Raw genomic sequence first — 17,425 nt, forward strand, 5'->3', positions numbered from 1 at the left:
CAAAGGTATTTATCCAAAATATACAGATACAATCCAAATTCAGTTCAGTTTAGGCATTACAAATCATGGTTTGCAGATCTACAAGGATAAGGGTACTATGGCTGATTATTTTCAGCAAGAGTCACTTAAGATAAGGCACAGGTTTCATATATGTTGATAGAGCATTCATAATCAGCTAAATATGTAAAGTGGAAATATTGGTTTGGCACTCAGAAAAATAAATTGTACCACACCTTGTAAAGACCGTACACAGGTAGATAAGATGATGCACAAACTTGCAAGTGTAATTGTACTCATGACAAACATGAAGGCCTTATGTGTTCCTGTAAAATTCCAACTAACTGCTAAATTCCAAACAGTCTTAATTCCTAGGCATGCAGTAAGCCAGGCTACTCATTGATCTAAAACAACACAGTTGGCCATTTACAGGCTCTTGCTTATGTGATAGAGGCACCATAATAAAACAGTAAGCACATAATTTCTTGCCATGGTGTCAGAATCAGGTAGGAGAGGAGAGGGGAAGGAAGAGAACATACCTCCTAACAAATTTCGCTTCTCAATTAGATCAATGCAACTTCTGGGTCGTCGTCACAAGCACTCAAGAAGTTATGCATGTTTTCAAGGTCCTTGGAAGAGTTTGAATGACTACCTTTCATCATCTTCTGTGTTCCTTTTCACAGTTGCATCCTTCTTTGTGGCATCTGATCATCTTTTACTACCATCACATCATCATCTTCTTGACCTGCCATTGTTTCTTGCAAATCTGAATTCAGAACTTCCATGTTCTCAACCTTGTCCCCATTCTCCACTTGTGTAGGATCTGTGAGTTGATTGGAGGTGTAATTGTAGGTCCCTTTAGCTGTTTGACCTACATAATGAAGTTTTGTTAAAAAAAGACATGCAAAGCATATGGCAAAGCATGAACTTTGTGATGAGAAACCATCATAAAGCTCCCCCAAAGCCTCATAGAGTGGAAAACCCTTGCAGTGAAACTTCTTAGCCTTGGATATGAAACTAATATATTTTTCCATACTGCTGGATCAGCCTTAATCCTCCCTGCCTTAGCATCAAAATGGGCTCCACTTTGCTGTTTTGCGTCCTTCAGCAACTTGTACTCTCTTTTCAACTCCTTTTCCTTCTCTTGGATTTGGGCCTTGGTGAAATACACATAGTCTTCTCTCACATGGAATTCGTTTACGATCTTGTTCCAGGATTCTGATGGCCATCCATTTTGACCCCTATGATTAGGGGTCTTGTGATCATGAAGTAAGTCAACAAGAGTCTTCTCTAGTGCTGGATTCCAGACAACTCTTACTTTCTCCACATAAAACAAGGATGAAACATCATATTTTGGAGAACCAGTCAATTGTAGAATTTAGCATGTAAACAAGTCAACTAACATCTTTTGGAGATCCTCATGTTTTCTTGATTTTGGAGATGGCTTCTTTTGTGCAGCTTTGAATAAAAGAATGTTCAACCTTGGAGAAGCTCTTCCAACCATGGTAACTGAATAGGAACATAATTTATGCATAAAAAATTACAACAGGAGCACAATTTATTCATAAATAAATTCATAATAGGTTCAATTTGTTACGCCCACAAAACATCAAACATATGAAAATGTGCCACTAATTACAAAAACAAGCGACATGCTCTAATACAAAGGACTTGTAGTTTAGTGCTGAAACAATTAGCAACATGTTCCATTATGTTTCAATTTCTATATGGAGCATGACATTAACCTAGCACCATTGCTTTGATGACCTGTACATACCTATTATACTAAATACTAATTATGAAAATAACTACTGAGCCTTTGCTGATGCATACAAATTCTTTTTATTAAGCAGGATACTTGAACTTGCGGAATGGATCACTCGAACTCGGATGCCTTCCATGGTCAACACAAAGAAATTCTACAGTGTTAAACAATGTTTGTTGTAGCCTACATAAGATAGATGTAGTTGTGTTGTTCACCCAACGCTAGCTAGCTACCTATGAACTATTCTCAATTCGGAAAATGTATTGGGCACTTTACATACTATTATCTACTCATTGGTAGAATTAATGATGGATTTGTTTCAGTTTTATGATGATTCGATTCTTGAATTTTTGTTAATTATTTATTATTAAAAAGAAATTATTATCCAAATATATAAAATGCAATATGCATTGCGATAGGGATCTACCTGTTGCAATAACCTAAATGCAACAATTATATTTCGTTGCTAAAAGTTATTGCAACAAAACTCTAGTATCGATACAACTTGTTGCCACCAATATTGAGTGCTGCTATAATCGGTAATAACCTTGAACAATACCTTGTTGCGATATCACTTCTTGCTCCTACATATTTTCTGTTGCAAAACAACTTGTTGCCACTAATATTGAGTGCTACTATAATCGGTAATAACCTCGAACAATACCTTGTTGTGATATCACTTTTTGCTCCTTCATATTTTCTGTTGCAAAACTCATTGTTGCCACCAATTTTAAGTGCTCTCGAACAATATGTGATCACCGTATTTATTATTGAAGCGGAATCTCATGCATTCAACGACCGAGTGAGCAGATAACTACAACTACAAAATATTGATGACCCCTGTGGTTAAAAACGTGTTGGTGGTTGTATCTCACAACTAGGCTCACCCACATCCAGCGTCATTGGTTAATTACCCTACATAGGCAGTTCAGTGCCTAATAATCCTTGGTGTGGGGATTATCCTGATCACCATTAACACTTCTGACCCGACCCCGTCGCACACGCAGGCCGCGCCGTCCTCCCGGCCAGTCCGACCCGGCCCGGGCGTACCGTGCGCGGAGACTGGCGCGCCACGTGCCGAGCCATCACGCCTGCTGCTGTGCCTACGAGTCCCCAGCAGGAGGCGGCGGCGATGCCTTGCCTTCCAGTCCTCGGAGCACGAGGCCACGAGCCAACAGCCCAACACCACCACCGGGTCCACCCGCTCCTCCTCGGCTCCTCCTCCCTTACTCTCTTGTCACGCACTTTAGTCCCCCCAAAAACCCCAACCGCCTCCCTCCGCTCCCTCCGCCTCGTCGGCGTCCTGCCCCTCCACGACGTCGCCTCGCTCCGCCGGTGAGTGCGTGCTTCCGCCGGTCGACGCCTCGTCGCCCGCTTCGGTTTTTTTTTTCCAGCGACGCTGGTGCTTTTTGGTGGATGCTGATTTTGCTCTTGTGGTTTTGTTGCGTGCTCGGGTGGGGGAGTTGCAGGACGATCACCGGGGGTGGGGTGGAGCATGGATTTCCACGCGGCGAGGCTCGACGCTGCGCAGCAGCGGAGGCCGCCGGGGCACGCCGGCTGCGCGTGGCCGCCCCCGCGCGCCGACGACCGCCGCGGCCTCCCTCCTCTTCCTCGCCGGCACCCGCCGCCTCCTCCGCGCGGGCCTCCTAGTCCTCGTCCGCGCGGCGGCGGCAGCGGCGGCGAGGGCACGCGGCGCGGTGGTGGCCTGGCGGAGCGCGAGGTGGCGGGGCTGGGCGCGGCGGCTTCCGGAGCGAATGCGGCGGTCGTCGCGGGCGAGTCGGTCGGCGGCGCTCCGGCTGGGTTCGCGGCTTCTGTGGTGGCGCGGGACGAGAAGGAGAGGGGAGGCGGAGCCGGCGGCGGGGTGGGGAGCAAGAGGCGCTTGCCGCTGGCGTCCGCGCCGCCGCCGCCCAAGCGTAGGGCGGTCACCACGTCCGCGAGGCGGCAGTTCCCGCCCGGTTGCGGGCGGCAAGCGGCTGTTCCGCTCGGCCGCCCTCGGTCCGGAGATGCTGGTGCCCGCGGCTGTTCTGCTGTGTTGGAGAAGGCGGCGGCCGCTACTGCTCCTCTTGCGGGCGGCAAGGACGGTGCCCTGTTTGGAACGGTGACTCGCGGTGCTGCTTGTACGAGTGTACTGCAGAAAGTTTCTGCAGCGGGTGCTGATGCTCCGATGGCGTACTGCGGCCATCATGGTCCAGAAGCAGGTTTGGTGAAATCTTCATCAGAGGCTTTGCGCCGGAGTGATGTGGCTGCCCCAGATGGTTCGTTGGGTACTGGTTTGCAAGGCGTTCCTGCTGTGTTAGTGGAGGGCAGGGGAAGCGGAGCAAGGAGTGGTGAATTGGGGAGGAAGGAGGTTGTGCTGGCCGTGTCATTGCAAGCAGAGCCGATGATATCTTTCACCAAAAGCAGCTTTCCCCCTGGTTGCGGCAAGGATGCAGTGTTATCTGTTCTCGTTGGTGGAGGCGTCGGCGAAATGCGATTGCCGTTGGAATCTGATCTTGCTGATGGTGATTTGGGTGTGGCAGAGGACGTGGTAGTGCCTGCCGATGGCTGTGTTTCTGCTGTGCATGGACATGACATGGAGATTTTGCCTCCACAATGCAATGTTACTATTGAGGGAACAGTACAGGATGATGGATTGGAGGAGGGTGAGATTCCTCCCGAGGTTGTGGTTCAAGAGTCTCAAGTTTCTACCAGTGATACTCTGCAAAATTTTTCAGCTTCTAGACATTGGGCTTCTGCAGAAATTAGTGCTGCTGAAACTTCTGCAATTCAATCTTCTAATGAGGAGACAGGTGGGAACATGTTGCAGTGTGAGAAGAGGTCATCATGCTTAGTTGCAAAGAAGGTCGAGGTGATGAACATTGGGAGCTCATGCAACGGTGTTCCTGAAACTTTGGCTGAAGATTCTTCCAAACAAAATCTGATGTGTAATAGAATGTCTGAAAGTGCGAGGATGAACAGAGCATCTTCTGATGTTGCAGCTGGCGATGGCACTACGATAAGAAATGTTACTGTGCATGGTTCTACAGCTTATAGATATGGTGCTTCTGCTCCCCAATTCAGTGCTGTGGAGACTTCTGTAATGCAGTCTTTTAATGAGAAGACAGGTGGGAACACATTGCAGTGTGAGGAGAACAGACCATCACGGTTATTTGCAAATGATGTAAAGCTGATGAACCAATCTATTGGGAGTTCGAACAACATTGTTGCTGAATCTTTGGCTGAAGATTCTTCCAAACAAGACATGATGGGCAAGAGAGTGTCTGAAAGTGCTAGGATGAACAGAGCATCTTCTGATTTTGCAGCAGCAGGAGAGTCTGGCGATGGTACTAAGATCAGACGTAAGGCTACGTTTACACCTAGGAAAGTAGTCAGACCTACCAAAAATCTGCACAAGGAGGAGGAGATTGAACATGGAAGGGGTGTGATCATAAATAGGATTAAGGATACTGGTGAGCTTACTGCAGATCAAATGCAAGTTCCAGTTGCTTCAGATAAGTTCCACATGACACAGGATAAAGAGGCTGCCACAACTAAGGGCTTCTTTGGTCCCAGGAAGAAGGTGAAGGTAAAAGCTTCAGCCCATATTCAGATGAAGATTGCCTCTACAGGTGCATTGGGTAGCAAGGGGAAACTGAATGATGAGGTGGCTTCCAACTTGGATGATGATGACATATTGAAGGCACTAGTTGTTCATGGAGGAAAGCTTGAATTATACCTCAACAATTCCTCAGGTCTTCCTTCTGTGACGTGTCCAAGGCAGTATGGATCCAAGAATGCAGATGCTAGGAGCAAATTCAAAATGCTGTCCAGGAGGTTTGAGTTTGTATGCCGAGCCCTGGTGCAAGCTGTGGAGCAGCATTCACTGAAGATTAGGAGAATTGACCTTGAAGCTGATAAAGTGATAAGAAAATTGCCGGGTTTTACCAAACATGGTCCTATTGTGGGACAAGTTCCAGGAGTTTTAGTTGGTGACGAGTTTCTATATAGAGTTCAGCTTGCCATTGTTGGTCTACATCGTGTATACCAGGGAGGCATTGACTTTACCACATACAGAAATGGCGAGCGCATTGCAATAAGCATTATTGCCTCTGGAGGTTATCCAGATGAGTTGCCTTGCTCAGGTGAATTGATATATACTGGTTCTGGTGGGAAGCCTGCTGGCAAGAAGGATGATGAGGATCAGAAGCTTGAGCGTGGGAATCTTGCATTGAAAAACTGCATCAAAACAAAAACACCAGTCAGGGTGATTCATGGCTTTAAGGGGCACAATACCAAGGGAGGTAGTCATTCAAGGGCCAAACAAATCTCAACATTCACTTATGACGGATTGTATCAGGTGGTGGATTTCTGGATGCATGGTCGACCAGGTTCAAGGGTGTTTAAGTACAAGTTGCAAAAGATTCCTGGGCAAGCAGAACTTCCTATGCACATAGCTAAAGGGATGAGGAAGTCCAAAACGCGTCCAGGCCTGTATGTGGTTGATATATCTCAAGGGAAGGAGGGAACTCCCATCTGTGTCATTAATACAGTTGATGATGTGCGACCTACACCATTCCGATACATCACTAGAATTAAATATCCATTCGGGCTTACAAAATTATGCCATCAGGGTTGTGACTGCACCAACGGATGCTCAGACTCCGTGAGCTGTGCATGTGCTGTGAAGAATGGAGGGGAAATCCCATTTAACTTAAACGGTGCAATTGTCAATGAAAAGCCCCTGATATTTGAGTGTGGTCCATCTTGTAAGTGCCCTCGTTCATGCCAGAACAGGGTCAGTCAGCATGGTACGAAAATACCACTGGAAGTATTCAGGACAACCAAGACCGGTTGGGGCGTAAGATCCTTGAGCTCCATTTCTTCTGGCAGCTTCATATGTGAGTATGTTGGTGAGCTGCTGTATGGCAAGGAAGCTGATGAGAGAAGGAACAGTGATTACTTATTTGATTTAGGCCTTAAATGTGGTGATGAGAATCTTTGCAATGGGTTGATATCAACTGTTTCAGGTCTGAACTCTTCTAGCTCTTGCTCTCAGACCATGGAAGATGTGGGCTTCACAATAGATGCAGCTGAGTATGGAAATATTGGAAGATTCATCAACCATAGCTGCTCACCTAATCTTTACACACAAAATGTTCTTTGGGACCATGATGACAAAAGGATGACTCATATTATGTTCTTTGCTGCGGAGACGATTCCACCACTACAGGAGCTCACTTATGACTATAACTATGAAATAGATCAGATCCAAGATGCGAATGGAAGGATAAAGTTCAAAGTTTGTCAATGTGGTTCTCCACAATGCTCTGGGAGGCTCTACTAAGGCATGGTCAACTGCAAGTTGCATTGTAGTTTTCTGTAAAACAATATCCTAAGGACTGTCGTTTACTTGCATTTCAGTTGATCGTATCTAGATAGTCTGAGATGTTACTGCTAGTAAAGAAAAGTTTGTCTTAGTTGATGACATGTAGATAACATGAGATGCTACTGCGGGTAAAGAAAATCAATAGTATGCTCAACCTATTGTCTTGCATTTTCATCTTGATTTATTTAGGCACTATTGGATGATATTAAATGCCGTGCTCTGTCGTATAAAAATCCTGCCCCTTGGACCATTTTTTCTATGGTGGAATGTGCATAGAGTTAATGAAATTGTCGTGTTCTGTGAATATCCCATTTAACTTTGGAGCACTGCAGTCCACAAGGAGGGCCATCTGCCTGACAGGATCAAACTTTGTTTTTGTCATTAGCAGTCATTTGTCTTGTTTATGCTAACAATGATTCAGAATTATAATCATACGGGTTAAGATTCTGCACAATATAAACTGGGAGGTAGTTCCTTGAAACTCTTCAAATAATCTAGCAAGTCTGCAACAGCTTCTGTCATGTCAGGCACTTCTGCTGAGTTAAATAATTGTTGAATTAGCATTTCTCTCCTGATAGAGTGACCTCAAATACCTATCTCTGCTATGAGCATTTCCTAGTTAAGCTACAGAATGTTTGGTTTATAATTATTACTAAATAGATTGATCTGAATGTTTCCTAGTTAATCAACATAACCTTTGAGTTGAGATGGTCAAATTGGTCTTCCATTTTTATAAAGTTAATCACAGACATGCTTAACATTACAAGCTAAGTCTCCAGTCCAAAAGGTTGTCCTTTTGCATGTCTATGATAATCAAACTTTATGCATTCTACTCATTTGTATGTTGACTGAAAATTTTGCCTGGTGCATGCATTTTATAATTTGCTGGAAAGATAGGCTGGCATGGTACTAGATTTTCTTGACAAGCACACTGAGTCTTGACGAGTTACTGTTAGTATCAGGTAAGTCACCATTAATCCTTTTGACACCTTTTTTTATTTTGCATAACTTTTTAACTTGTTTGTTCGATGCTACAGGATTCTTTTACATGCACCAATAGGAAGATGTACCTTACCCCTTTTACAAACAATAATTTTGACAAGGACACTTATTCCATTTTAAAGATCAAAACAATGCAAAACTGTCAGTCACTGCGCCAATTTTAAAGATCAGAACCTAAGTCAAATAATGTCAATAGCTCCTATGTGAACCTAAGTGAAATTACTTCGTTGACATTAAGTGTGATGTAGCTTCTTCAAGTAATGCCTATCAGTGTTAAGTCTACAAGTGCTCAGGGTAACATGGGGGAAAAGGGAGCTACTGTGCTTAGTTAACCTCTAGGCTGGATGCAGTGTTGTGTTATCCTCATCCTGGACGGAGGGGAACCCTTGATATTCTGAGGAAGAATGTACCAGTCTGGTAATGACGATCATGACACAATTGTCGGAGTTGATTTCCTGACTGGTTTTCTGATATGGATTATATTGGTCCCGAGCCTGCTTCATTACTAATCTGTATTTCTCCCAATATTGGTTGTTTATGTGGAGTGTATGCTTCTGATTATTTGGACCCTCTTGAGTCTTGACCTTTACTCCTGAATTTCTATATATATGCTTTGGTTATCACGTTGCTGGATCATTATAACCATATATGCTAGAATTTGCTTGTCAAAAAGGACCATCAACTAGAGCCTGGAGTAGACGAGTTCCAGAACTGAGATAGGATGGTAGAAACAAAGCACATTTTCCAGAGGGAAACAAAGTGGCCTGTGCATTCAATGCTGAGACTATAAAAGGTAAAAACAGTTCACCTTTTTGCTCCGACTTGGCGGGATGTGTGCATTTTCTGATTTGTTAAGAAGCTCTAAGTGACTCTAGGTCGGATCTGCTTCCATCTTTCTTTGTATGAGGAACCTTGTTGAAAGTCCGATCGTTGCTTATTCCTTATCAGGCTAATGTAACTATGTTCCTGAAGGAAACCTTCTTTTGGATTAACCTGGATTTAGGGATAAAACCTTCTTGTGGTAGCCTTTACCACAACATGCATCCTCCTGCTGATTAGCTAGATATGCATGCTTGCTACTGTTCAATGATTCTTTAGTATACCTGATCATGCATGCTCTTGTTACTTAGCTTGATATACTTGGATGATGACATGCTGCTGTCGTTCACTGTTTCTATACCTGATGATCATGCATGCTCTTGTTACTTGTTTTGATATACTTGGTTCGATGGTGATGAACACAGAACACACATGACATGATGTTGCTGTTTGCATGAGGCTGTTTCGTTGGTCTACTGCCAGATACTTCCCCTGTTGTTTGGTTATCTTCTGCAGATGCAGATCTTCGTTAAGACCCTCACTGGCAAGACCATCTCCCTCAAGGTGGAGTGTTCTGAAACCATCGATAACGTCAAGGCCAACATCCAGGACAAGGTTATCGAGGCCAACATCCAGGACAAGGAGGGCGTCACCCCCGGATCAGCAGCGGCTCATCTTCACCGGCAAGCAGCTCAAGGACGGGCACACGCTTCCTGACTACAAGTCTACAACATCCAGAAAGAGAGCATCTTACACCTGGTGCTCCATCTCAGGTGAGGCATGCAAATTTTCGTGAAGACCTTGACTGGCAAGACTATCACCCTTGAGGTGGAGTCTTCCGACACCCTTGACAGCATCAAGGCGAAGATCCAGGACAAGGAGGGCATCCCACCGGACCAGCAGCAGAGGCTCATCTTTGCCGGCAAGCAGCTCGAGGACGGCCGCACCCTTGCTGATTACAACATTCAGAAGCACAGCACTCTCCACCTGGTACTCCGCCTGAGGGGAGGCATGCAGATTTTCGTGAAGACCTTGACCTGCAAGACCATCAATTTGGAGTTTGAGAGCTCCGACACCATTGACAACGTGAATGCCAAGATCCAGGACAAGGAGGGCATCCCCCCAGAGGCCCATACTAGCAACATCTGATCTTTGCAGGCAAGCAGCTGGAGGATGGCCGCACCTTTGCCAATTACAACATCCGGGAGGAGTCTAATCCACCTGGTGCCTCCGTCTCTGTAGTGGTCAGTAAGCCATCGGTCATCAAAGCTGCTGCTGTACCTGGGTCGTCTGGTTGCTGCCATGAAGGGCGTTGTCTTTGAAGAATCTGTGTCGTTTGTGTCGAAACTGTTTGGTATCATGAACTGGTTGTGACCCAGTGTGTTTATTCGGAAGCAGTTGTTGCGAAGCAGCAGTATGGCAGTATGGCTTAATCATAAATAAGTGATGTGTTTGGTAACATCTAACATGTTCTTCTGGTTTCAATTATGCCAGTTCGAGCTTATATTACCTGATTTCGAATTCGTTAGCTTTTGAGTTCTGTTTGACTTTGTGCTGTGCAGAACCTTATTTTCGTTTTAAGCGTTCTCAGATTCATCGATCAAGTCGTTACTCAGAAAGAGATCATGTTTCACTGAAGGTTGCTATGGTGTTGGAGACTTAGGATCTGTTTTCTGGAGACAAGTGACTTTCTGCGTGTTAATTTTGTGCTTGACCATTGCAACAACAGCAGTTTTAGACTCAACACCAAAAAATGAAAAAAAAAAGGATTTGGAATTTGTGACATCGGCACATTCCATTTGCTCATCACAGAGAGGGCACAGAGAGACTACTCACTCATTCTGGGCCAAAAGGGAAAAAAAAAAAAGAGTCATTCCGGGCACTGTTTCCCCTCGTAAAAAATATATTTAACTTCTCAGGGCTGTACTTTTCTATGCAAAGCTGAAAGAAAATTTGAAGGAAAAGCCGAAATATTCGCTTGTGATCTGCTCAATCCTCTTTTCCATGCAAAGCTGTTGATCAGTTTTATACCGCAAAATGTGCACCGCCCAAATACTTTTTGCATATGCCGTGCTTAATTCAGGAAACATGTGGATTGTAATAAACATTTTTTAGGGCAAACTAGAAGGTGCTCTGTTTTTTTTCAGATTAGTTAGAAAGGAAATTCTCAGTTTGAGGCCGACCCAAAATGGAAAATAACAAAACAAAACAACGATTTCAGTAAACTGTCACCCACCATTGGATTGTGATTTCTTTTCTTGCTCTTTCTTCCTTCCACAACCACAAACATTTGTATCACAGTTCACTCATTTACTTGCTATCTCTACATTGTATGCCACGAGTACATAATATATAGCTTTGCCTGAGACTGAAGCTAAATCACAATATATTCCATTTTTAAAAAGGAAATATAATATAAACTATTAATATGAGCAGTACACAGACACCTTCCAAGAAGGTGTAGAATACATTCACATCAAACAAGACCAAACGCCAGGTATGAACACGAGTACGTAGAGGAGACACCCATCGAAACAGGCTTCTTCTGGAAGAAAATTAGGCCCAGTTGGTTTGAATCCAAAATATGGTAACACCTAATAAGAATCTAACAATGCGTGTAGGCAATCCAAGTTGTTCAAGTTGGATCCAGCTCAAGTAGTTCTTTACAAATGTCTGAACCAAGGCACAGGATCTTGACTCTGGAGAACTCGAAAAGGAAGAGATGTTTACAAATCATTGTGATGGCGATTGCAGAGTTTGACAAGCTGACTTTAATCAGCATCGTCCTGATAAATTTGATGACTTGGATCAGACTCTACTGTACCATGGCTGCAGAAAATTGGAATCATACACTGCAGATGAGAATGCAAACAAATACCAGCAATTGAAGCAGTTTGTTATTGCTCTAAGTTTCTCGAACATCACTCCTGAAAATTCTCAGTGAGCCATGAGATGCTCAACTAGTAGCTCCTCTTGTTTCATACGTCTTTTGGGCATTTACCTATCCTTGCATGCCAGATTGCCAGAGCCCAGTCTGGTCACTATGGCACAATCCCTGAATACTTGTGATTTATTAGTTACTTTTCTAGATACAATGTACTGTGCTTTTTTACACAATAATTAGAATATGTTACACTGATACATGTATCTTGTCATACTCTTCATTTTAATTGTATGAGATTTTTTTCCAAATTAGTTTAGCCTAAAAATCATGTAATTGGCTAATGATCCTACTATGGTACCTTTACATGTACATCATATCAGAAGGTAACAATCCTATTGCACTTAATCTTTCATCTATTGAAATTTCAAAACTTGAGGGTGTATCATCACTTTACTAGAAATTGGATTTACCCTAAATTTAACATTTAAATTGACAGCCTGTGATAGCAACTCTTTTGATTCCAGGTTTCCAAAGCAATCAATTGTACCTTTAAAAATGATAGCAGTATTGCTATCCCTAGCAGTTCAGTTGAGAACAAGATGATCTTCCACCTATGGTGCCTAACTGCCTATATCTTCGAAAACAACACAGTACCCAGGTATTTATCGGAGTTACAAAAATATCATCTCCATTCATGCATGTGCATTCCTCTTGAGATTTACAGAAATATTTTATTTCAACTTTACTGTTCTTGAAATTTTACTTCGAGATATTCACTTATTCAGTGCATTGACACTGAACAGCCTGGGTTCAAAACTCTAATCTTTTCATTTATCCAGCAATAGTTTCTGTATCATATGTAATGGAGTAATTAATAAATCAAATTGTTTTCAGAATGTGGGATGGCAAAAGCAGAACAAATAAAAAGATATTTAGAACACTTCAAGGATGGTCAGCAGGTACTTCAGATAAACACATTCTACATTCCTTTTAGTCGCTACCAATACAGTACAAAACTTTATGAAGTACAGTAAATCACAGTAGAACCAAGGTGCTCAATTTATTCTTGTAAATTTTTTGCATATGTATAGCACTATCTCTTTTCGTATTTACTGCCAACACGTACCATTCATGAACCCCTATAATATTTACTCAATCTGATTCTACTCCACTCTTATTTAGATTTTAGAATCTGATATCTCTATCTATGTCGTTGCAAAACAAACATTATCTGATAGTTCTCTCTCAGTAGTCATAAGTAACGGGCTTATGTTTAAAACCTAATTATTGTCAATATTGCATATATTTAACATGCGCTCAAAATAGGCATCATTAACTAATAGTCTTACTTCTTCTGTATCTGAATTCTGAAATGATTGATAATGCTTAGTCAATATCTTTTCATCATATTTCCGTACTCTTTTGTACTTAGGATCTTGCTGAACTGACAGTGGAACCACCTGAAGATCTTTCCTGCAATGGACTTCCAGTAATCCTTCTAATTTAACATTTTGCTGAGGGAAGAAAGGCCCCATGTACATCATTGTGAGCAAATATTTTTCTTTAACTATGTAAACACTTGGTGTCTCAACAAGGCAGAATGTGGTATACCATTTTATGGGGGAAAAACCTTTAACTTGCACATCTCTGCTGCAGGATCCATAAGATAAGCATATTGAAGGTGACTTTTGTTATACATATCAGTTCCTATGTACTCTCCAAAGTCCAAACTATGTGTTGGTACACAAAATTGATTTTTCAGGAGTTCCTGCGCAAGCTATGAAATAGTAGTACTCAGTTATAAAGAAGTCTATCCATGTTATCTTAACTGACCCTTGCTAAAAAAAAAGATTAGATTGATGAGTATACTTGGCAAGCTTTCCTGGGCTAAGCCAAGAGCACAGCACCTTTGCACTGTGTAAACATATGGTGCTTTTCCACTAAATTCCAAGAGTTCAAATAGACACATAAAAGCTTTTGACTGATCCTATTCAGATATCACCAGTTCCATAGCCTTACAAAAGCAATGATTCCATGAAATCGAGTAGTAAATAAGAGAAAATAAACTTTGAACGAACTTGAAAGTTGTGCTGGGTTGGCATGGTTTCTTGCCGAGTTGTCTTCCGTGTCAGTGAGAAGTTTGTATTCATGTTGTTTCAGTTGAGAGTTTGTTGCTGACTTGTTTCAGTGATACTTTTTCTTTTTGCATTAAGAGATAGGAAAGGCTAAAATAGCCAAGTACAACACTACCACAACATCGACCTTGCACGATCTAACACGACCACAGCAACGACCTTACATGAACAACAACCTAGCAACCACCACAGTACAGTTCCTCTGCGTCACAACCAAAACAACGATATTACACAACCAAAACAGCATCCTAACGACTAATCTAAGTCACTGATCAGAGTGCTTAGCACTTGCAAAGTTGCGATCCTATGGCAATGTACAATCTGCTGGTCACTTTGCTAGTGGTACGACGTTACCTCTCAGAGTCTCAGTAAAGTCCAAGGTCATCTGGAAGCCCGAAGTCATTAAAACCTTCAGCATCTGGTGCCGTGCCCCAACGACTTGAAACATCTGATGATTCTGCTGTATTGTCACCATCTGAAGGTGGTGGAGCCATTTCTGGGGCAATAGTAGTACTGCTCTTTTCAGTGACAACTCCTAGATCACACCAACTATTGCGCTTCTCCAAGAACGATTCATGTTCACATGACAATTCTTGTCCTCCTCTATGGTGCTCATGACTGAAATTGGCATCTGACATCTTGTGGACAGCAGAGGTAGCATGGGCATCTTCCTCACCTAAGTGCCTGATAACGACCTCCTGGCCTACGGTGACATGTGCAGCTGGCATAGCATCCTGGTGAGACAGTGGGTGCACCATCGGCGTGCACAGCCCTGGGCAACGCAGGTTGTCTGCCGTTGACGACAAAATTGTGGTAATAACACGACGCGCCTTAGCCCGTGCAAGACAAGAGGAAGCCACCTTGGACAAGGACTGAGTTTCTCCACTGCGCACCCCTGTGGCAGCCTCCAACCCGGGGATCCTATCCTCAAGGAATTTGATAAGGGCGTGCTCATCGGCTGAAAGCATCCTCTTTTCTTGTGCCATGACCAATTGATTAATCACCTCCTTTGCAATTTCCAGCTGAATCTCCGGCGTGAGGGGTTCTTCGATTGAAGAAGATGGCAATGAGGAGCTGCCATCAACCACAATAGAGTTAGCATGAGCATCTTCCTCACCCAAGTGCCTGGTAGCGACCTGCCGGCCAGCGGTGACATTTGCAGCTGGCGTAGAAACCTGCTCCAGCAGGGTGTCCACCAGCAATGAACTCAGAACAGCAGCGTGACAACGGGTCTTAGCCCGCGCTCGACTACGAGAGGAAACCACCTTGGACGGGGACGGAGTTGCACCACCATGCATCCCTGAGGCTGCAGCCTCCAAATCGGGGATCCTGTCCCCCAGGAACTTAAGGAGAGAGAGCTCGCTGGCTGAAAGCATCCTCCTTTCTTGTGCTACAGCCAGGCGATTAATCACCTCAGAAGCAATTTCCAGCTGAATCTCAGGCGTTAGGGGTTCTTCTCTTGAAGGATGGTGACAAGGAGGTGCCCGCCACCTAATGCTTTCCCTGTGTAGCCAGGCCCAGCGCACCGGAGTTGCGACCATAAACCCCCTTCTCAGGGGGTGCTGTCCACTGCATGCTCCCAAGGCAGCCGTAGCCGCCAATCCAGGGATCCTATCCTCCAGGAACTTAATGAGAGAGAGCTCGCCGGCTGAAAGCATCCTCTTTTCTTGTGTCATGGTGAAGCGACGAATCAGCTCCTTGGCAATTTCCAGCTGAAGCATAGGCGTGAGGGGTTCTTCACTTGAAGAAGACAAGGACGAGAACAAGGATTCATGTTCACTTGACAATTCTTGTCCTCTATGATGCTCGTGACTGGCATTGGCATCTGACATCTTGATTTGTACACCAGAGGTAGCTTGAGCATCTTCCTCACCCGAGTCCTTGGTAACGACCTGCCGGCCATTAGTGACAGGAGCAGCCGGCGTAGCAACCTGGTGAAACAGTGGGTGAACCAGCGGAGCACACGGCCCTGGGCGCTGCAGGGTGTGCACAGGGGACAGACTCACGGCAACAGCACAACTCGCCTTAGCCGGCGCATGAGCATGACCAGAGGGAGCCACCTTGGGCGGGGACGGAGTTGCTCCACCGTCACCCACCCCTGAGGCAACCTCCGCCTCCAAACTAGGGATCCTATCCTCCAGGGACTTAATGAGAGAGTGTTCGTCGGCTGAAAGCATCCTCTTTTGTTGTGGCATGGTCAAGCGACTAGTCACCTCCTTGGCAATTTCCAGCTGAAGCTCAGGCGTTGGGGGTTCTTCGGTTGAAGAAGACAAGGACAAGGATTCATGTTCACTTGACAATTCTTGTCCTCTATGATGCTCATGGCTGACATTGGCCCCTGACATGTTGTGTACACCAGAGGTAGCATGGGCATCTTAGCTTCCTCACCCGAGTGCCTGGTAACGACCTGCCGACCAACGGTGACATGTGCAGCAGCCAGCGTAGCGACCTGCTCTGGGTGACCCAGGGTAGCCACCGGTAATGAGCTCATGGCAACAGCACGGCTCCCCTTAGCCACGGCAGCAGCACGACTCACCTTAGCCGGTGCACGAGCACGACCAGAGGGAGCCACCTTGGATTGGGCCGGAGCTGCTCCACCACGGCACACCCCGGAGGCAGCCTTCAGACCGGGGACCCTATCCTCCAGGAAAGCAACGAGAGAGGTCAAGCGACTGATCACCTCCTTAGCAATTTCCGGGTGTGGCGCGGGCGTGACGGGTTCTTCTTCGGTTGGAGGAGGTGCCCGCCGCCCATCGATTCTCCTTTGTAGGCAGGCCAACCGCACTGGAGGTGCGACCATGAACCCCCACCTCGGCGAGGGGTCTCCACCGCACGCCTCCGCGGCAGCCTCAGCCTCCAAGACGGGGATCCTACCCAACAGGAACTTAACGAGAGAGAGCTCGGCGTCCGAAAGCGACCTGTTTTCTTGCGCCATTGCGAAGCGGGTAATCAGCTCGTTGGCAATCGCCAGCTGGAGCGCGGGGCTGAGGGGTGGTTCGCTTGAAGAAGACGAGGAGGCGCCCGCCGCCCGACGCTTCTCCTGGCCATGAAGAACAGCCACCTCCTCGACGGCCGGTGGAGGCGTCCGGGGTGCGGCGGCGGCGCAGGGGTAGCCGCCGCTGCAGGCAGTGGCAGCGACTAGGGCGCCTCGGATTTGGCCGGCGGAGGCGTCGATCAGGAGGCTCCCGCCCACCGTCGCCACGCATCCGACGGCCTCGACCTGCACGGCTCCAGCGGCAGCGGGGAGCACCATTGGCGTCGACCCGTGCCGGCTCGGTTCAGGGGGAGGAGGAGGGGTTGGAGCGGGCGGGCGGCGGCCGCGGCGAGGTGGGGAGGTGATTGTGCGGCGCCGGTGTGGGGGCGAGGGTGCTGTGGGAGGTCGTCTGCCGTGCGGACCTGGGCCTGGGATGGTAGTGCTGTTGTTTTGGTTTGGGCCGTGCTCGCGTTTCGGTTAACAG

The 17,425-nt window shown here is 45.5% G+C and overlaps 1 protein-coding gene and 2 pseudogenes across 1 annotated transcript; 2 read left to right on the forward strand and 1 right to left on the reverse strand.

The window, feature by feature from the left end:
- Positions 1-674: 674 nt before the first annotated feature.
- Positions 675-1,501, reverse strand: LOC117861844 (uncharacterized; annotated as a pseudogene).
- A 1,731-nt stretch (positions 1,502-3,232) lies between these two features.
- On the forward strand, positions 3,233-7,683 carry LOC117860039 (uncharacterized). Its single transcript, XM_034743242.2, has one exon. It carries the CDS (start codon positions 3,258-3,260, stop codon positions 7,083-7,085), a length of 3,828 nt encoding a protein of 1,275 aa, XP_034599133.2. The 5' UTR covers positions 3,233-3,257; the 3' UTR covers positions 7,086-7,683.
- A 1,492-nt stretch (positions 7,684-9,175) lies between these two features.
- On the forward strand, positions 9,176-10,358 carry LOC117860040 (polyubiquitin 11-like; annotated as a pseudogene).
- The last annotated feature ends 7,067 nt before the right edge of the window (positions 10,359-17,425 follow it).

The sequence above is a fragment of the Setaria viridis genome, chromosome 6 (genome assembly GCF_005286985.2).
Source record: "Setaria viridis chromosome 6, Setaria_viridis_v4.0, whole genome shotgun sequence".
NCBI lineage: Eukaryota > Viridiplantae > Streptophyta > Magnoliopsida > Poales > Poaceae > Setaria > Setaria viridis.

Coding starts and splice junctions, on each gene's coding strand:
- LOC117860039 (XM_034743242.2), top strand. CDS start 3,258: ATGGATTTCCACGCGGCGAGGCTCGACGCTGCGCAGCAGCGGAGGCCG.